At 39.2% G+C, this 17,755-nt stretch overlaps 1 protein-coding gene across 1 annotated transcript in view; it reads left to right on the forward strand.

The window, feature by feature from the left end:
* The window catches only part of EXT2 (exostosin glycosyltransferase 2), a 91,342-nt gene that overhangs the window by 31,770 nt on the left and 41,817 nt on the right, over window positions 1-17,755 (forward strand). The window contains 3 exon segments of the mRNA XM_068399495.1: window positions 14,152-14,176; window positions 14,179-14,237; window positions 14,240-14,284. Coding sequence (XP_068255596.1) covers window positions 14,152-14,176; window positions 14,179-14,237; window positions 14,240-14,284 — 129 coding nt within the window.

The raw sequence follows: 17,755 nt of genomic DNA on the forward strand, positions 1-17,755 counted from the left end.
TTAAGAGTCTGTATTTTAAGAATCTGTATGTTGTTGTGAAGTGGACTTTTGGTACTTACCCTTTGCAGATTGCTATACACAGCTTGGATAGACTACATATAAACCTAGATGATCCAAAAATTGGAAAGGCATGTACTTCTTTTAGAAAGAATGTTTGAAAATATTCTGTCATGCACGTGAAGCAGTTAGCTGCAGACAAATGGATGACTAAGCATCTCTCCTGGTGTTCCACTCATTCTTTGTTACTCTGTACTCTTCCTCTGCTGCTGCTTAGTCTGTACCACATCACATTTCTTTATCAAATTCACTTTCTCCACTTACCACTTCATAGAATCATAGAATGGTTTCAGTTGGAAGGGACCTTAAAGATCCAGCACAGCAGCCTCTAACTGGTGGTGGCTAATACTGTCTGGTGGCTAAAATTGGTGGTATTAATTAGCATTTATACTATTTCATAGAATCATAGAATGGTTTGGCTTGGAGGGGACCTTAAAGATCATCTAGTTCCAACCCCCTGCCACAGGCGGGGACACCTTTCCACTAGACCAGGTTGCTCAAAGCCTCATCCAACCTGGCCTTAAACACTGCCAGGGAGGGGGCATCCACAACTTCTCTGGGCAACCTGTTCCAGTGTCTTACTACCCTCACAGTAAAGAATTTTTTCCTAATATCTAATCTAAATCTACCCTCTTGCAGTTTAAAAATGTTCCCCATCATCCTATCACTACACACCCTTGTAAAAACTCCTTCTCCCACTTTCCTGTAGCCCCCCTTCAGGTACTGGAAGGCTGCTATAAGGTCTCCCTGGAGCCTTCTCCAGGCTGAACAGCGCCAACTCTCAGCCTGTCTTCATAGGAGAGGTGCTCCAGTCCTCTGATCATCTTCATGGCCCTCCTCTGGACTCGCTCCAGCAGGTCCATGTCATTCATATTTTGGGGGCCCCAGAGCTGGATGCAGTACTCCAAGTGGTGTCTCACAAGAGCGGAGTAGAGAGGCAGAATCCCCTCCCTTGACCTGCTGGACACACTGCTTTTGATGCAGCCCAGGATACGAATGGCCTTCTGGGCTGCAAGCGCACATTGCCGGCTCATATTGAGCTTCTCATCAGCTGTCACCCCCAAGTCCTTCTCCTCAGGCCTGCTCTCAATCCATTCTCTGCCCAGCCTGTATTTGTGCTTGGGATTGCCCCGACCCACATGCAGGACCTTGCACTTGGCCTTGTTGAACTTCATGCGGTTCATACAGGCCCAGCTCTCAAGCCTGTCAAGGTCCCTCTGGATGGCAATTATTGAAAGTGTTACAACTGTAGCATTTACCTATATAGTGTAAATGCACTACATTGCTGTAGCAATTGGCATCTGAATATATTAAATAGTAGTAGTAAATACACCTTGGTCTTGTATCCGTTTTACTGATGAATGGATAGAGGCGTAAATAACTTGTACAAGGTTAGATTAGCAATGGCATTTAGAAGTCCTGGATCCTGTTATAATAACTAAATCAAATGTATCTTACAACACAGTAGGAACGTTTGGCTTTTGAGTTACAAAGGTTTTACATGTTCTATAGAAACAATCTGCTGCCAGATAATCTTTAGATAGCTTATCTTTAGTCTTCGTCTGTAAATTGTGCAGATATATTTGTTTCTTAGATGCTTGTATATGGGAAAATTATGTGTCTGTCACAAATGGAAAAGTGGGGCTTGCTATTGTAGGAATAGCAAGGAATATTGTAGGAATATTCCTATAGTAGGAATATACTCTAATGCCCTTTGGCTTGCAAATGGTGTAGCTTATATCCGTTGTAGCTTATATCCAGGGGTTTGCTCCTTCCTTTCCCCTCTGTGCCTATCTTTTTTTATTTTTTTTTTCCTTTTTGCATTAGCCGACAATTTTGAATGCTCTTTAGAAATGAAAATGGCACTTGGCATTAGTTGTCTTTGAATACATGTTCTATCCTGGTGGCTTAAGTCTGTACAGATGCTCTGGAGAGGAGGAGTATAGAGGGCGTGCGTATTCCAGGATGTGGTGGAGTAGGGAATCATGGATAGAAGTGGTTACATTATGATTAAACTTATCAAATACAGTTTCCTGCAACTGGACTCAGCTGATAATGGAATTCTCATCCCAGGGGGTCCACAGAATACTTCATCTCAGTTCCCCCACCCAGCACAGCCTATCATAAAATGCTTCCCAACGTTGTAGCATACAAAAGCAAAAAATATCAATGGTGTCTGTTGAGGCATTGAGAACAACTTTCCTGATCCTGAATCTGGTGATTAGGTTAAGCCTGAGCATGAATGCAACACACATTAACCATCTGAAATGCTTCAGTAAGCTAGCCAGCACCAAGCCCAGGCTCTGCGCTTTCCTCTCACCACTTGTTTGTTCTGATCTGTTGTACTTGGTTTAGTAGCCAGTGCTTCACGGAATCTCCTGAGGTGCGAGTTCTGTCTATTGCAGAGGCCATGTTATACATGTATCAAGGGGAGAGGGAAAACAACTCCTTTCTCACCTTTTTAATTGTTCAGGTGAAGCAAAAGATTAATACAGAATAAATATGCAAACGCTGGTCAGTGGTGTGTTCCCGTCTTTTTTGGGGTAACAAGGACTTCTGTAGTAAGCTTTAATGTTTATCTGAGATTACTTCTCTTTTTTACCAAATCTGGCTTCACGCAGTAAAGAATATTCCTCTTTAGCATGCTATTCCAGATGTTTGCCAGGAAAAAATGCATAACTCTTGTTGATGTCTATCAATTATTTTGTCCGTGAAAAATTATTTTCAATCCTGTTCTGTTGCAGTGTGACTGACAGATAGTATTATCACAACCAGCAATTATTAGTCAACTTATCTATTTCATCAGACAGCCATACAGCTATGCACAGTTTGAGTCATGAAGAATGAGGTATTTTTACATAGCTTGAGCCAGGATCAGTTATTTTTAAGGTGTGGAGGAAAAAAGCAGCACCATGTCCTAAACCGAATTTTTCCCATAGATATGGAAAAAAACCCATGACTGCCAGTCCTTCAGCTTTTATCCTTATAGAAGTCAGTAAGATATATCTGTATTTAAGCAATGCTGGCAGTAATGTCTGTGGTTAAAGTTGTCCAGTGTTGAGAACTGTGTGTATGGGGGTATGTGTATAAATTAGAACTGTATAGCTTACAGGAAACTGAGCAAAACATGTCTTCATCAAAAGGGCAAGTTCTTCCTGGTATAGAGCTTAAGCTCTGAAATTGAGGTATGTGGTTTTCGACCACTATAATATGGTGGTAACCCTACCTAGGCTTTTTTTTTTCTTGCTTCAAAAAGCTGTCCTTTCATGTGTGTGATTGGCACTGAGCTTGCTTTGTGTTTAACTTCTCTAATCAAGGGAATTTAAGCTTCTATTCTCCCAGCATTAGTACAGCAGTCATGGGAAATCTCAAACAAGACAGGTCTTGTTGCAGCAGTTGACACAAATAAAAGCGGTTGTGCTTTTATTTATTTATTTTTGATGCTGGATGCTGATTAAAAGTTTCCAAGCATCCTTTAGCCATGTTATAAAGCCAACCAGCAGAGAGCAGGGCAGCTGCTGAGGAGGGGAGATGCTGGTGGACATAGGACAAGATCACAGTGGGAAGCATCAGTGTGTGTAACTCAGAAAGCTGGGAAATGTGTAAACAGATCTCCAGTTTATCTGTAGAGTGGGCTCTCCAAACACTGTTTTATTGGCCAGTGGCTCCTGCTTTACTAACCTCTAACCTCTGTAATACTCAGAGGTGCTGCGCACCAGCCAGCCTTGTCTTTGAACCCCCCTTGGCTCCTGCTGCCTCAAAGGCTTGCAGTCAGATTCCTGTGTTTTGCTTGGGACCTCACCTCTCAGCAGGATGCCTGCAGCAGGGAAAACTGATCTACCCTGAGAACATAGACATATTTGAAGGGAATGCCCTTGGGACTAAAAACCTATTGCTTGCAGTTTCAGAAGCTGTCCATCATTGTCAAGAAATGTGGCTAAAACATCCTCCCACCCCCCCAACTTTTGGTCATATAGTAGTTGAATGTTCCCTGCAATTACATACACATATTTGGTTTCTATTATTTTCTGGACTGCAGTTGAATCAATAATAGCGTAAATCTAGCTCACTGTAGGTCTGGCTTCATGTGGTTAACAGGGAGTGTGCAAAGGACAAACTCATCATAAAAAGGATGATGCAGATCCAAGTAATTTTGACGACTCCTCAGATTAGGTGTGCCTGCCCCTTCACAGTAACAGCCTGGTGAAATTGGAGTAATTCGGGAGCCCTACAAACTCCTGGAAACTGGAGGGAAATGGAGTGGGCTATTTTTTGTGTCTTTACATCATTATCAATGATGATTATGTAGAGATGAGTATCTGAAAGCCAGAGTAGGATCTATATTACTCTCTTACAGCTGTGTTATTTCTGTGGTGTTAACACACGGCATTTGCCTGTAAATAGGAAGACAGAACTAAAAGCTCTTTGGGAGCAAAGGGAATTCAGTAAATGGTAGCCATTTTTACACTACATGTGTTTAAAGCTCTAAGTGCTTTGTGAAACTTTGCTTTTTTTCTCATCTTGCTCCTTTCTTTGCTGGCTCTGTCTCCGTGCTTTGTGCCAGTATTCCTAGCCACAGCTGAGAACGGGGTGATTTCTTGCTGCTCATAGTGCTGATACCTATTTGTTGGCTCCATAACTGAAATGTATTTTGTCAGTGGATTTGTAGGGTGCCAGGGCAGTAAGTCAGGTTTCCTGGCTGATGCAGTGTTGCCTTCTGCAACGGAGTTGTGAAGCTGACATACTCATTAATCAAAGAAGCAAGTTTGAGGTGCAGAAATATATGGAGGGAGGAGAGAATGCCAGTGCTAAGTGGTATTTTTATCTATTCCAGTCTTGTGTTCTTGTTATTTTTAAAACTAAGTAACTATCACTAAGATGAGAAATAGCGGAAATCTCTATTTTAGGGGTCAAGATAATGCAGGATTTCAAAACCATATAGAATGTTACCGTTTCATGACAGAGAATGAGAACTATTCTGTTAAAACTAGCTTCTTCTGTGTCATGTATTTGAGCCAGATTTTAAACAGAACAAGGCTCTTGTTCATAACAGGATGAAAACCTTAAAAAAAACCCAAACAAAACAAAAAAACCCCACCCTAAAACAAACAAAAAACCAAAAACCCCACAAATTATCTGAAAGTATGGAAGTATGACTCAAAATGTTAACTTTAACAGATATGTTTCGAAGAACCGTTCTCATATATGCATAGTATGTGGTGTTGTACATAGGGATTACTATAATTGATATAAATGATTTTTTTCAAAGAGAAGAATCTGAGGAAGACTGCAGTGCAAGAAGCTTAAGATTAATATCTGAGCTTGCACGAATGTTTTCCTTTAGCCTTGGCTCTTATGAGTCAGCATTTGTCAAGCAGTTTACAGCAATAAAACTGAGAGCCAGTAGAAGTGAGTTACTCCCAAGTGACTGGTATCTGAAAAGTAAGACTAGCATTTTGAACTCTGACCTCTGTCTCCTTATGAATCAGCAGCTTCAAAAAGAAAAAGGGAAAAAAAGGAATTTGGATAGTGGAAAGAGTTGGTCTTCACTCCGTTGTATCTGAAGTGGGCAAATGTGCTTGTTTCATGGCTGAAGTTACTACAGTGGAGAATATTGAGCCAGGTGATTAAATCCACCTGCTGCTTTACTTTTGAAGAGATATTTTTTGAGACTGAATTACAGTAAAAACCAGCACCACAAAATCTCTGTCTTGAATCTCTTTCTTAAAATGTAGGACTGTAATGATACAAGTTATTGTTTTGCTTGCTCATCCTGCAGAATTGTCTTGTAATTAAGGATTATTCCTCTATAGGCCACTCATAAGTTGTGTAAGTTAAATAGATGAATACTTTCAGGACTTTACTTTGGAATCATGCATAGCTCAGAAACAAGGGTTGAAAGATGGAATGAAAATTCAGAAACAATATTAAAAGAACGTTGTGTTACATTAGAAGCAAACCTTAGCTAAACTGGAAACAACTGTATGTGCCCTGCATTGTTCTTCTGTTCATTCCTCTTTTTCCCTTCTGGTGAATCTTCTGGTTTGAGCTTTGGGGAAACCAAATGTTGAATTATGGATTAGTCTTTATCCAAAGTGATCAGACACCCCCAAAAGTGCAATTCCTTGCTACCCCCATTGTTTAGCCTTAAAAGTGGCCTGCTGATGTTATGAGCACTTTTTAGACAATGCCTACACTACTGCTTGTCTTGGATAGGTCCTTGTTGACAAATAGACACAACTCAACAAGTTTAGGTCAAATTTGAAAGGTGCTTTTAATTTGATCTTCTATAAAACATGAAAATAATTCAGAAAGCGTTTCAGTTTTAGGTGAGTTAGCATGATTTTACCAGTATTGCATTGATTTAATGGATTAACTCTTAAAATTCCTACATAGAAGTCTGTGTATGGGGACAAGAATCTAATTTTTACTATAAGATTGCAATTTCTAAAGAGGTTGCCTTCCATTTTGGGCAATTGTACTGGCACCCCAAAAGTCAGCCAGCTTTTCAGAGCATGGCTCTTATGTTTTTCTATAGCCTGAATTATTTTTGAAAAATGTACCCTACGTTCTTGTTTGTTCTCATTTCAAATCTTCGTGCCTCTTCAGGAAAATGAGAGGGCCCTCAGATCATTTTTGAAAACAGGGCTTTAAGGGAAAGAAGAATCAAAGCCCACAGCTGGTCACTTACTCTGTCCTCTCACGCTCCCTTAATAAGAGGAGAATGGATTGTTCAGGAGGCATTTTAAGGTACCAGAGCTCTAATTTTCTCTCTGAATTACCCTATTTTTCCCTCACTGATTAGAGAGAGAAGATTGAGCCAAACAGCTTTAGGTGTGTTGAACTTGATTGTGTGATACTGCCGAGAGTCCTAAACCAAATAAGTACTATTTTTTTTAATCCAAATTCTTATCGCTTTCTAGAAACAACAAATTAATGTCTAATTCTTGATAGTATAAAATCTTCTGAGGGTTTCTCGTAAGCCTGTGTAAAGAAACAAAGATGGCACTGGTTTTAGCTGACCCAGCTGGTACCATCTCTGCTGAAGAACTACATACTAAAAGTTGTATGTGTGATCAGCAAGGAAGTTGTTGGAACAGGGAACCAGCTGTAGAAACAGTAAGGATGTCCAGAAAGAGGGGCAGATTACAATTCATAGGCAGAAAAATGTAGGAATTTGGGGTTATAGGGTCCTCAGTCTGAACCCGAATTTGTCTTGGGAAACTTTTTATAAAATGCTTGTTCCTCTGAAAGAGGAACTTACGCTCTCTCTTCAGTTCCATTTTATCTTGGGGTGGGGAGTACTAGGGGGCTTGAGAGCTCAAACTTGCTATCTGATTATTATATATTATCAGCTATCCTAATGTGCATCTTATGGGGCAAATATGTAATAATTCAGTTCATCTTGAACCTCGGTAGGCTATGTAATCCTACTGCACAATGGAAAGAGGTTATGGGAGGGGTTGCCTGTGACCAATTTTAGTGGCTTGGTTGATGGGCAATAACTTGTTAGGTCTCAGTAACTTCAAAAACATTTCATTATATTATGGTATCACATGTAACTTAAGAGCCTGAAGTGGATGAACTTCCATGCCCAGAGCTGTTAGATTCACAGCAGAGCTGTAGATATTTCTTGTAATATCTTTTATATCTCTGCTGAAGGTATGTGTTTTAGCAAAGGGTTGCCACAGTCGGTTACTTCGGTAGCATTGGTTAGCTGTATAGTAGTTCTATTCGTTTAAGGTTTCTTTTTACAAATAATAAGAGAGGATAAAGTTAGGGGTTTTTTCTGTTCTTCTATCCACCCTAAAATTTGAAAGGTCTAGAATGGTTAAGTCTTGCAACATCTCTGTGAAGTAAATATTGCACATACTGCTGAGAGGCTGAAGTAGAAGCAAGAAATCAAATGAATGTCAAGCATTTACCTGTAAATAAGTAACAGAACCAGGATTAAAAGTAAGATCACCAAGCTTCCAGGCCAGTGCTGCTGCAGCAGCTAGTCCATGTTCTTTTCTTCGGCCAGACTTCCCTAACCCACCTGGTCAGGGAGTAAAAACCAGGAACACCAAGAGCCATCGAGAAGGGAAAGCATTTAAGTAGAGTCACCCCGGCCAGTGCGAAAATGGTTATATTTCAAGGCCTCATAAACCTTTTCAAGGCATTTTGGAAACATTGAACTCCTGCAGTGGGGCAAAATCTTACAGCATCATGGCGCCTGACCTAAAAGCCGAGAGAAGTGGTGGTTTATGGGCAGTTAACTTTTACTACTTTTGCAAATCTTGTTTTTTTCCCCTTTTGCTAGCTTTACCAACTCCCACCAAATCACGGACTGTGAAAAGATAGGAGGCTAGAAAGTTCCTTTCATGGACTGTTTTCCTCTTGATCTAAATGTTACAGAAAGTATTCTTTTCCTTACCTCATGCCCAGTGTTTTTCTTTTCACAAACTAATCAAAAGATTTACATTGTTCTGTCTTGCACTCTACACTGGAGCACTATTAGTGTCATTAACACTAGAACTTATAAACATTATATGAATGTACTTTGTAACCTGATGCTATGCTGGCTTGTAAAGAGCTTATAAAGAGATGCTAGGCCCCCAAGTGTGTTTATTTCTAAGGAAAATAACACCTTACCTAAATAAATGTTACTTTCTGTGAGTAGACTACCCTGTTGCTGTGTGCTGCTCCCTGTTGTCTCCTATGAAAATAACTGCAAATGCTTCCATCGCAAGCTCTTGCCTGTACCAGTATGTGCTGAATATTGTCGGTTCAGTTTCTTCGTAGTACACCTGAATAAAATCCTGGAACTGAAAACAAGTGGAATTGAACTTTTGGTTTGGATGCTTGCTTACTTGGTTGAAGCAACACAAAATTTCCCATACCATCTACAGTTTCAAGGAAGAAAACTACACAGTTTCTAAACTTTTTCTTCTATCTTACAAATATTGCTAGTGTTCCTCAAAGTGTGCATATGTATTTGTAGACATAAATTAATACCTCTACATTACATTAAGCAATTTTAGCCTTTACAGAAAGTGGTGGGGTTTCATGGCTGATCTAGCGAGGATCACAGAATCACAGAATGGTAAGGGTTGGAAGGGACCTCTGGAGATCATCTAGTCCAACCCCCTGCTAAAGCAGGTTCTCCTAGAGGTTGCACAGAGTCACATCCAGGTGGGTTTTGAATATCTCCGGAGTAGGAGACTCCACAACCTCCCTGAGCAGCCCGTTCCAGTGCTCTGTCACCCTCAAAGTAAAGAAGTTTTTCCTCATATTTAGGTAGAACTTCACGTGTTTCAGTTTGTGCCCGTCACAGAATCACAGAATGGTTAAGGTTGGAAGGGACCTCTGGAGATTGTCTAGTCTAGAACTTCCGGTGTTTCAGTTTGTGCCCGTTGCCCCTTGTCCTGTCACTGGGCACCACTGAGAAGAGTCTGGCCCTATCCTCTTGACACCTGCCCATAGGGTATTTGTAAGTATTGATAAGATCCCCTCTCAGTCTTCTCTTCTCCAGGCTAAACAGACCCAGCTCTCAGCCTTTCCTCATAAGAGACATGCTCCGGTCCCCTAATCATCTTTGTAGCCCTCCGCTGAACTCTCTCCAGTAGTTCCTTGTCTTTCTTGAACTGAGGGGCCCAGAACTGCACACAGTACTCCGCATGTGGCCTCACTAGGGCAGTGTAGAGGGGGAGGATAACCTCCCTCGACCTGCTGGCCACACTCTTCCTAATGCACCCCAGTATACTGTTGACCTTCTTGGCCACAAGGGCACATTGCTGGCTCATGGTGAACTTGTTCTCCACCAGAATTCCCAGGTCCTTCACTGCAGAGCTGCTATCCAGGAGGTCAACTCTCAACCTGTACTGGTGCATGGGGTTATGCCTCCCTAGGTGCAGGGCCCTACACTTGCCTTTGTTGAACTTTGTTAGGTTCCTCCCTGCCCAACTCTCCAGCCTGTCCAGGTCTCACTGAATGGCAGCACAGCCTTCTGGTGTATCGGCCACTCCTCCCAGTTTTGTGTCATCATCAAACTTGCTAAGGGTATACTCTGTCCCTTCAGTGGATACAGCAGTTGGAACTGGGGTGTGGAGGAAGGAAGAGAAACAACTGAGAGCTACCTACTGGCATGCTCGTGCTTGTGACCTTGGTCTGCAGAGCTCATCTCTTGGAGAAAGGAGAGAGCTTGGTCTATGATTCCTTCAGTCTTTGGCTTTCATGGTGAAGCTGTCTTGGCTTCGTAAAATTTTCTGCAGAAATTGAATTCAGGTGAATTAATTTCATGGGGAATCTATTGTATTATAAGATATTCCAGTCACTTCCAACCCACTGGGCAACCCAATAATATCATGTATTTCTCATTCTCAGTCAAGTCATTCAGTACTCTACATTTGACTCTTCCACACGTTGGTAAAACTGTTATAGAAAGTAATGCTTTTCTGTCTTTCATCTTGGAGCTATCCTAGATTTTCTGTTTCTCTAGAAACTTGGAAGAGGAAGAGAATCTGTGTTTCTTAAATACCTGTTTGCAATTCCTGGTAAGCCAGAACAAGATCCCATAGGTTAACATACCTTCATCCGTGTCATTTTGGCAGTTGTACAAAGTACAGGTTTGATCTCTGTTTACAATTTAGATTGCCTGTGACCTAAGCAATATTTAGATGTATCCAAAGTTAGTATTCTCTACAAGTCTGTGGTCCAGATAGTGTTTCCTTAGAAAATTCTAAAACCTCATCAAGCAGACTACTAGAGTACTAGAAGTTAATTTCAGTTCAAGTTGAAAGGAAAAGTAGCTTGACCATATCATGGTTGTAGAATGTATATAATCAATGCTATGTGGAAGACAAGATCTGTAATTATGGATCATTTATTTCAAGATCCTGAAAGGCTTTTAGGTAGCTCTAATTAGTATGTTACAATTGCAATACCTTGCAAGCATTACCCAGTGTATTAAAGCTGCTCTTGAGTATATAACCATTAACTGTGTAAAAATACTAAGAAAGCTGTCACAGAAGTCAGGAACAGATCTCTCTCTCTCTCTCTTTCTCTCCCCTGTATCCCAAACGTGTTCGTGGGATTTTTATCTCTCCTAGGTATTTGTTACATTCCAACATAAACTTTTCAACTACACCAAGCAGAGCAAAAAATACATTTCAAATGGAATCAACATACATCTTCCCAATAGAAAACTTTCCCAAAATGTTTAGTAACTTAGCTTGCTGAGCAGCAGACACTAGCAAGCCATATTAATCAGTTCTGCTTTATAAAAGTAAACAAGGTGGGGAGGAAGTAATGAGACCCTGAAACATCTGTTGGGAGACTTGAATCCCCTTAGAAGGTTTTGAGTTCTACCTTAAAGAAACACAACTCCAAAAGATTACAACCAACTGTGGGAATATTTTCTAGCTCTTTACAAAAAATTAATTACATAAATATTAGTCTATAAAAAGTAAATTCCCTCTGCCCTCTTCTCCAGTTTTGCTTCTGGTATAAAGGTGTAATCTTGCCTGACATTGCAAACATGCAAAGAGAAGCTAGATCAGATCCATCCTAGTTTTGCCGAAGGAGGAAAACCTTTGATTCTTATGAAGCTAGATATTCATAGATATTACAGTATTAATAAACAGTCTTAGAGTTAGAACAGTATAGGAATGCTGTCATTTAATAACAATGAAATACACAGTCCTGTGTGTACTTCACACAATTAATAGCTACTTAATTGCTTTATAAAGTTATATGTTAAAAGGCTGCATAAAATAATTTTTCCTTCCTACTTAGCGCTGCTTGTAGTAGTGGTTCTAAACTGTTACCTAATTTGAAAATGAAATATGAAATCTGTGTTCTTACTCTTGTTTATTTAGGATACTTTAATAGAGAGGTTCACTGTTCTGGTCAATTATAATTCTTAATCTGCTTCTGGTTTTCCTTTTAAATCAGTTGCTGCTGAGTTCTGGATAATATATTTTTCTTAAGAAATGAAGCCTAGAGAAAGGAATACTTAAGTTGTGCTTAGCATGTGGTGTTTGCTTTATTTAGTGTCTTTTTGTTTTTTTAGGAAGGCAGACATTATTTATTCTTACCTGTTTATACAATTCTTCTGCTTTTACAGTTGGATGTAATATTCTTTTTTGTGTTCTTGGTAATCAGCCTGTTACCCAGCTGTTAAGTCCTACCAGGGAGAAAAATAAGGAGAGGGGAGTGATTCCATTCTTGAGTGAAATAGCTTTGCAGTCTCTCTGGATGACAAGCTCCAGAGAAGTGTATTTTTTGGACATACTCATCAGTCTCCATAATAAAATTCTGAAATACTGTGAAGTAGTAACACTGACAGTTGTTGATGTTTTCTCACAATAAAAATAGTGCTCCAGAGAGCACTCGTCTCTTTCCTAGTTTGCTTTTTTAATTGTAATGTGGATTTTTTCATCTTAAATATTTGACGGAACTGTTCTGAATAACCTGTTTTACAAACTACCCACAGAGTGGAGTTTTAGGGCCAATGTTTCGGCAACAGGTCTTTAGTTCTGAATCCCATAGCTTACCCTCAGAGAAAAGTACAGGGTAGCATATGCATAAATATGTGCAAGTGAATTGTGAATTTGTGTTTTCGCTATTTGTAATCTTTCCTGTACGCTGTTATTTAGCCTAGGAATACTCCAGCGTGAAGTACATGTCTTCTATTAAAATGTAATGACCTGCAGAGTGAGACACACTGGCAACTTGTTAACAGCAGCTAAATGAGAGTTATCCTTGGTTCATCTTAAAGTCTGTACCTCCAAAAGCTTGGTACTCCTTCAGTAACTTAATATTCTAAATAATATTATTTAATATGCTGCTAGCACGTGATTAAAAACAGCCTGTCTGTAGAACCTTTTTGCTGTTTAAGGGGTCCATAGCAAGAGTGAAGTAGCACTTGCCCAAATTTATATGTTGTCTTCAGTTGTATTCTGGCTCTGAAAGCTTCTTAAGCTTCCAATTATCAAAAAAAGGCTTTTAATTGTTCTACAACCTAGACGGAAATGCATACTTTTATAGTTGATACTGAACCATAGAGAGACAGCAAATTAAATTACCTTCTGGACACTTCAAGGTGCTGGAGTTTCCTGAAGAAAAATTAGGTTGAAAAAATTGACATCTCTTGGGCCAAAACACTTGAACTACGTTTATTGGCAAAGTGTGTTTCCTTCTGGGTTGGATGGCGTCCTACAGGATCATTTGATGGTTCTAGGCATTTAGAAAGTATGTTTATGTCTCTAACAGAGAAATCAGGTAAGTCAACATTTTCATTTCCAAAACTCTGCTTTTCTTCCAGCATTTCTGTCTTACATAGAAACTGGGACAAGATTAAAACTTGCTATACAGGACCTTAGCTTGAAAGCGACTCATCTGTGAAATTCAGTGGATCCGTGTATAAGAAAACAACATGCTTCATTTCAGCAGTTTTACACTGCCCGTGTTGTACAAATGGCCTAGATTAACCATTGTAACAAATTGGCATACGCGTGTATTTTTTTTGTAAAAATCTTAATACTACTTGTATAAATAATATTTGGGGTTTGGAAGACTTGGGAAGGTATTGGTTTGGTAGGGTTCATGAGTACTGAAATTCTATAGCTGATCAAACTGTCTCTACATATCGATGTTAAAAGGTGGCTTTTAAGTTCCACCTTTAGGGCTGTATGCTTTTTAATTTGGCTATTTAGCTGCACTGTGGATTCCTCTGCCTTGGAAAAACTGAGTATAACAGCAGTTTCTTCTGTTCTGTGGTCAAACTGCTTTTGACATTTTTCGAGAGGAAAACATCCAATAAAAGTGTGAAAGTAACTGATTCCTTCAGGTATTCTCATTCTATTTAATCACTTGCAAAGTAATGCTGCTGCTTCTATTTATTGGCTGTAAATCCTGTTTTTTTTGGGGGATGGGGTTGAGTTTGAAGCCTTCAGGCTCTATGGAAATATCCTAGCTACTATAAACATGCCTCCTAATTTAATTTCCAGCCGACTTGTAGACTGCATGGAACAGATTGTGCATGGCGAGCCAAAACTGATTATTAAGCACTGGATCTGTGCAGTGTGAAAGTGAACTTTATTCTCTTTACAGGCAAGGTGGTTCTGGGAAGCGTATTTCAATCAATGAAAGCAGTTGCTCTTGCTACTCTTCAGATAATCAATGATAGAAGTTTACCCATATGACTGCCATTTCTTATGAAGAATGGAATGATCCCCCAGCTGTGGTAAGTAAATTCATTTGATTAACTCATAAAACAAATTATGTGTTTGGTTTTTTTTTTCTTCTCATATAAAGGTATGTTCTATGAAACTTGGGAATAAATCTGTGTATGTGTGTTTGTGTGTGTATGTGTTGTGTTGGTAACTTGCACAGATGAAGCTAATATATTTTATGACAACTGGCCAAAGATAGCTAGCAGTTCATTTTATTGTCCTGGCAGTGAAATGCGAGCTTTTAACTTTTGCTGTTGAACACACTATATGTATTATTTATATTTATTTTTTTATATATATTGATATTATATATTTATTTATTTTTCATGTATGCATACACACACAGATAACTTTTGTTGAATTTAATGTTTCGTGCTCTTAAAAATGAATAACTGCAGTGGAAATAGTCGGTGGAAATACTGAAGATCCTTTAACAATCTGCAAGGCTCTTTCATGTAATTCTGATGAAATAGCTAATTATTCCTATGCCTACAGTGTTTCTCCATGTTATTTCTATGTAATTTCTCTTATACAGAAACTGATAATCAAAGTTTTGCTGTGATATTTTTTTTTTTTCTTAAAAGAAAAAAAAGTTTCACCAGTTGAATCCGCCTCTGTTAAGAAGAAACACTGGAGTATTAATTAACCTTCTGCGCCAAGCAGCTGGTTCTGATATTTTACTATATAAAAGCCTGCAGATGATCTTCACTCATAATCAGTTAATTTTCTCTGTGTCAAAATATAAAAATAGTTTTGTTTTACTAATAAAAACCAAACTTGTGCCTCACTTTATGATGGTTTAGAGAGAGTTTCTCTGAAGGCTGAGTAGGAGTGCTCAGGAGCAGATTGTGTTTTACTTTAAACTCTTCAGGCTCGATAGAGTGTGAACAGTTTGCTGACAAAGAGTTAGAAGCTCATTGCTAGATTTTGGAGGGTGATTTTCCATGGCCTAGCCAAAGACATTAGTAGTCTACTGTTCTCATTGCCTAGAGAGCAAATGTGGCACTTGTCAATAGTTAAGGAAGAAAAGCAGCTGCACAAGAAGTAAGTATGTACTCGCAAGAAGGGGATCAGAACATCTTAACACCTTCAGATTGTGCTGGCAAAACAAGCACCTTGAAACACCTAGTAAAATGAAGAAAATGGCTTTAGGATTACTCAGTGCTTTAAAGGGGACACAAAAACATCTCCTGGGTTGTCTCCTATACTGGAAACCCATCCATTTCTGGGGAAGCTAATCTTATTCTGAGCAACAAGCATGCTCCCTTTTTTTTTTTTTTTTTGTTAATATATACTTGGAAAAAATATTTTATTAGTCATTCAACCTAGAGGTTCTTAGCAGAAGGTTTATAACTACAGACATGTCAGCGTACAGAACAGAAGTCTGAAACTGTATTTCTCCACGGACATGGAGACTGTATTTCTCCACAGACATGGAGACTGTGTTTCTCCACAGACATGGAGACTGTATTTCTCCACAGTTTCAGACTTCTGTTCTGTACGTTGACATGTCTGTGGTTATAAACCTTCTGCTAAGAACCTCTAGGTTGAATGACTAATAAAATATTTTTTCCAAGTATATATTAACAAAAAAGAAAAAAAAAATATGTAACAGCAGTACCATACTAGGGCAGTACAAGGAGTAGGCAGAAATATTGTGCCTACTCCTTGTAGGCACAATGTGCAATTGCAAAAAATAGTTAGAAAGCTGACTGCGATTAGACAGGCTGGAATTTGTCCAGGAAGTTGGAGTTAACAGTGCATGTTGTGCCTCTCTCATGCCATGAATGGTCAGTTCCCTTGGTCGTTTTCTGTCTCAGATGAAAGAATTTGATGTTTATCCTAGTCTATGAAAATTGCTTAGTATGTTGACAAACTCATTTCTTGCTTCAATATAAAACAGAAATATCATTAAAAGTTCCTTTATGGGCTGTGTAAGCTCCATGTTAGCCAGCAACACAGAGTGCTTGTGACCCTTTCTCAGAGGGTCAGTTAAAGAAAATAGAATTCAGATCAGGAATTGTTCAAGAATAGTCACAATCCTGTGATATCTTTAACTGGGGATTTTGATAGCTACTCTTGAGCATGTATGAAAATTTCCTTCCATGAGGCTCTTTTTTCTTTCTTTTTTTTTTTTTTAACGGCAGCTTAATACTGTTTGGTTTTCACTCTTGTTCTTTCATTCAAAGCAAATAAGTGGAGCCTTCTCCAGATTATTTTTTTTCCTATGAATATATTTTATCTCTTTGAGGTGAGAACATATTACGGTTGCAGTCTACAGGGAAGCATATTTTTCAGGACTCAGCTGATTTCTAACTTGAGACAATTTAGAAGGTGATGATATACACAGTATCTGCTAGTAAATTTAATAAGTCAATAAATTTAATAATAGTTATTTTGGTGTTGTTTTTTTTAAACAATTGTGCTAGTCGGAATTCCACAGTTGGTGTCTGATGTCAGGGGAATAATGATCCACTTGAGCCTGCGTATGTTTCTCATCTAAGCTCATGCCTAATGTCCACTCATGTCAGTGTCACGATTTCTGGTAAGCCTGGATGAAACATTATAGTTGGAAAGCAGGTACATATGTACATTTGAGGTAGCAGAAGATGGCAACTGTATCCTCTAACTGTGATAAGAAGACAAAATAACTAAAGATGACGAACGTGTTCCTCATTTACAAGAAAATTGCCATATTCCTCTCTGAATAAACTCCAAGACTGAAGCGTTTAAAGCAGATTGTTTCAGGTTGGCCCCAGGGCCAGGATACAGGTAACTGTTAAAATGAGGCACCTGCGAGTTAACATTAATACCACAGTGAAATGTGTGAGTACCTGGGTGTCATAAATTCCTATGTTACTGGTCAGAGCTGTGCCTCCAGAACTTGCTATGTGTATTCTGCCTTCAAACTCTGCTGGCTCAGCATCCAGTTCCTCTGGCTCTGCTTGTTGTTCCTTGTGATGTTGTGGTGAGTGAGGATTAAATGCAGTGCTCTTCTATACACTCTTGTTCCTGTTATGCAGTTTAGGTAGAAATGCAGAGTTGCAGAAAGAATATGTAGAAGCTGCCTGCAGATTAACAGAAGGTGCAGAGGTGCAATCACCGTTTTAAGGCAAGGGGCTTACTGCAATTAGCAGCGATTTCTTTAATCAGTACAAGGGCCGTTAACAGAGCTCAGATCCCTGTGCTCTGAATAGTGATGTTTTGAAATGAGAGCATGGATTTGTCTATGCAGTATTTATACAGAAAGGCCAACTTTAATGGGTTTATGAGCTTACTTGCTAGGACAAATAGACGTTTCTAACAGAAAGAAGAGCTTGCTGTCTGTGCAAGATCATCATGCAGAGGAGAATCCTTATCTAGAGAGAATCCTTGGCCGTGGTTGCTTACCTGCCTGTCTCCTTGGTTTAAGCTTTCTTTTTCTTTGTGTATTTATAGGGGTTAATTTTGCTTAGTATATCACTAGGATCCTGAGAAGTAAC

This window comes from Nyctibius grandis, chromosome 4 (genome assembly GCF_013368605.1).
Source record: "Nyctibius grandis isolate bNycGra1 chromosome 4, bNycGra1.pri, whole genome shotgun sequence".
Classification (NCBI taxonomy): domain Eukaryota; kingdom Metazoa; phylum Chordata; class Aves; order Nyctibiiformes; family Nyctibiidae; genus Nyctibius; species Nyctibius grandis.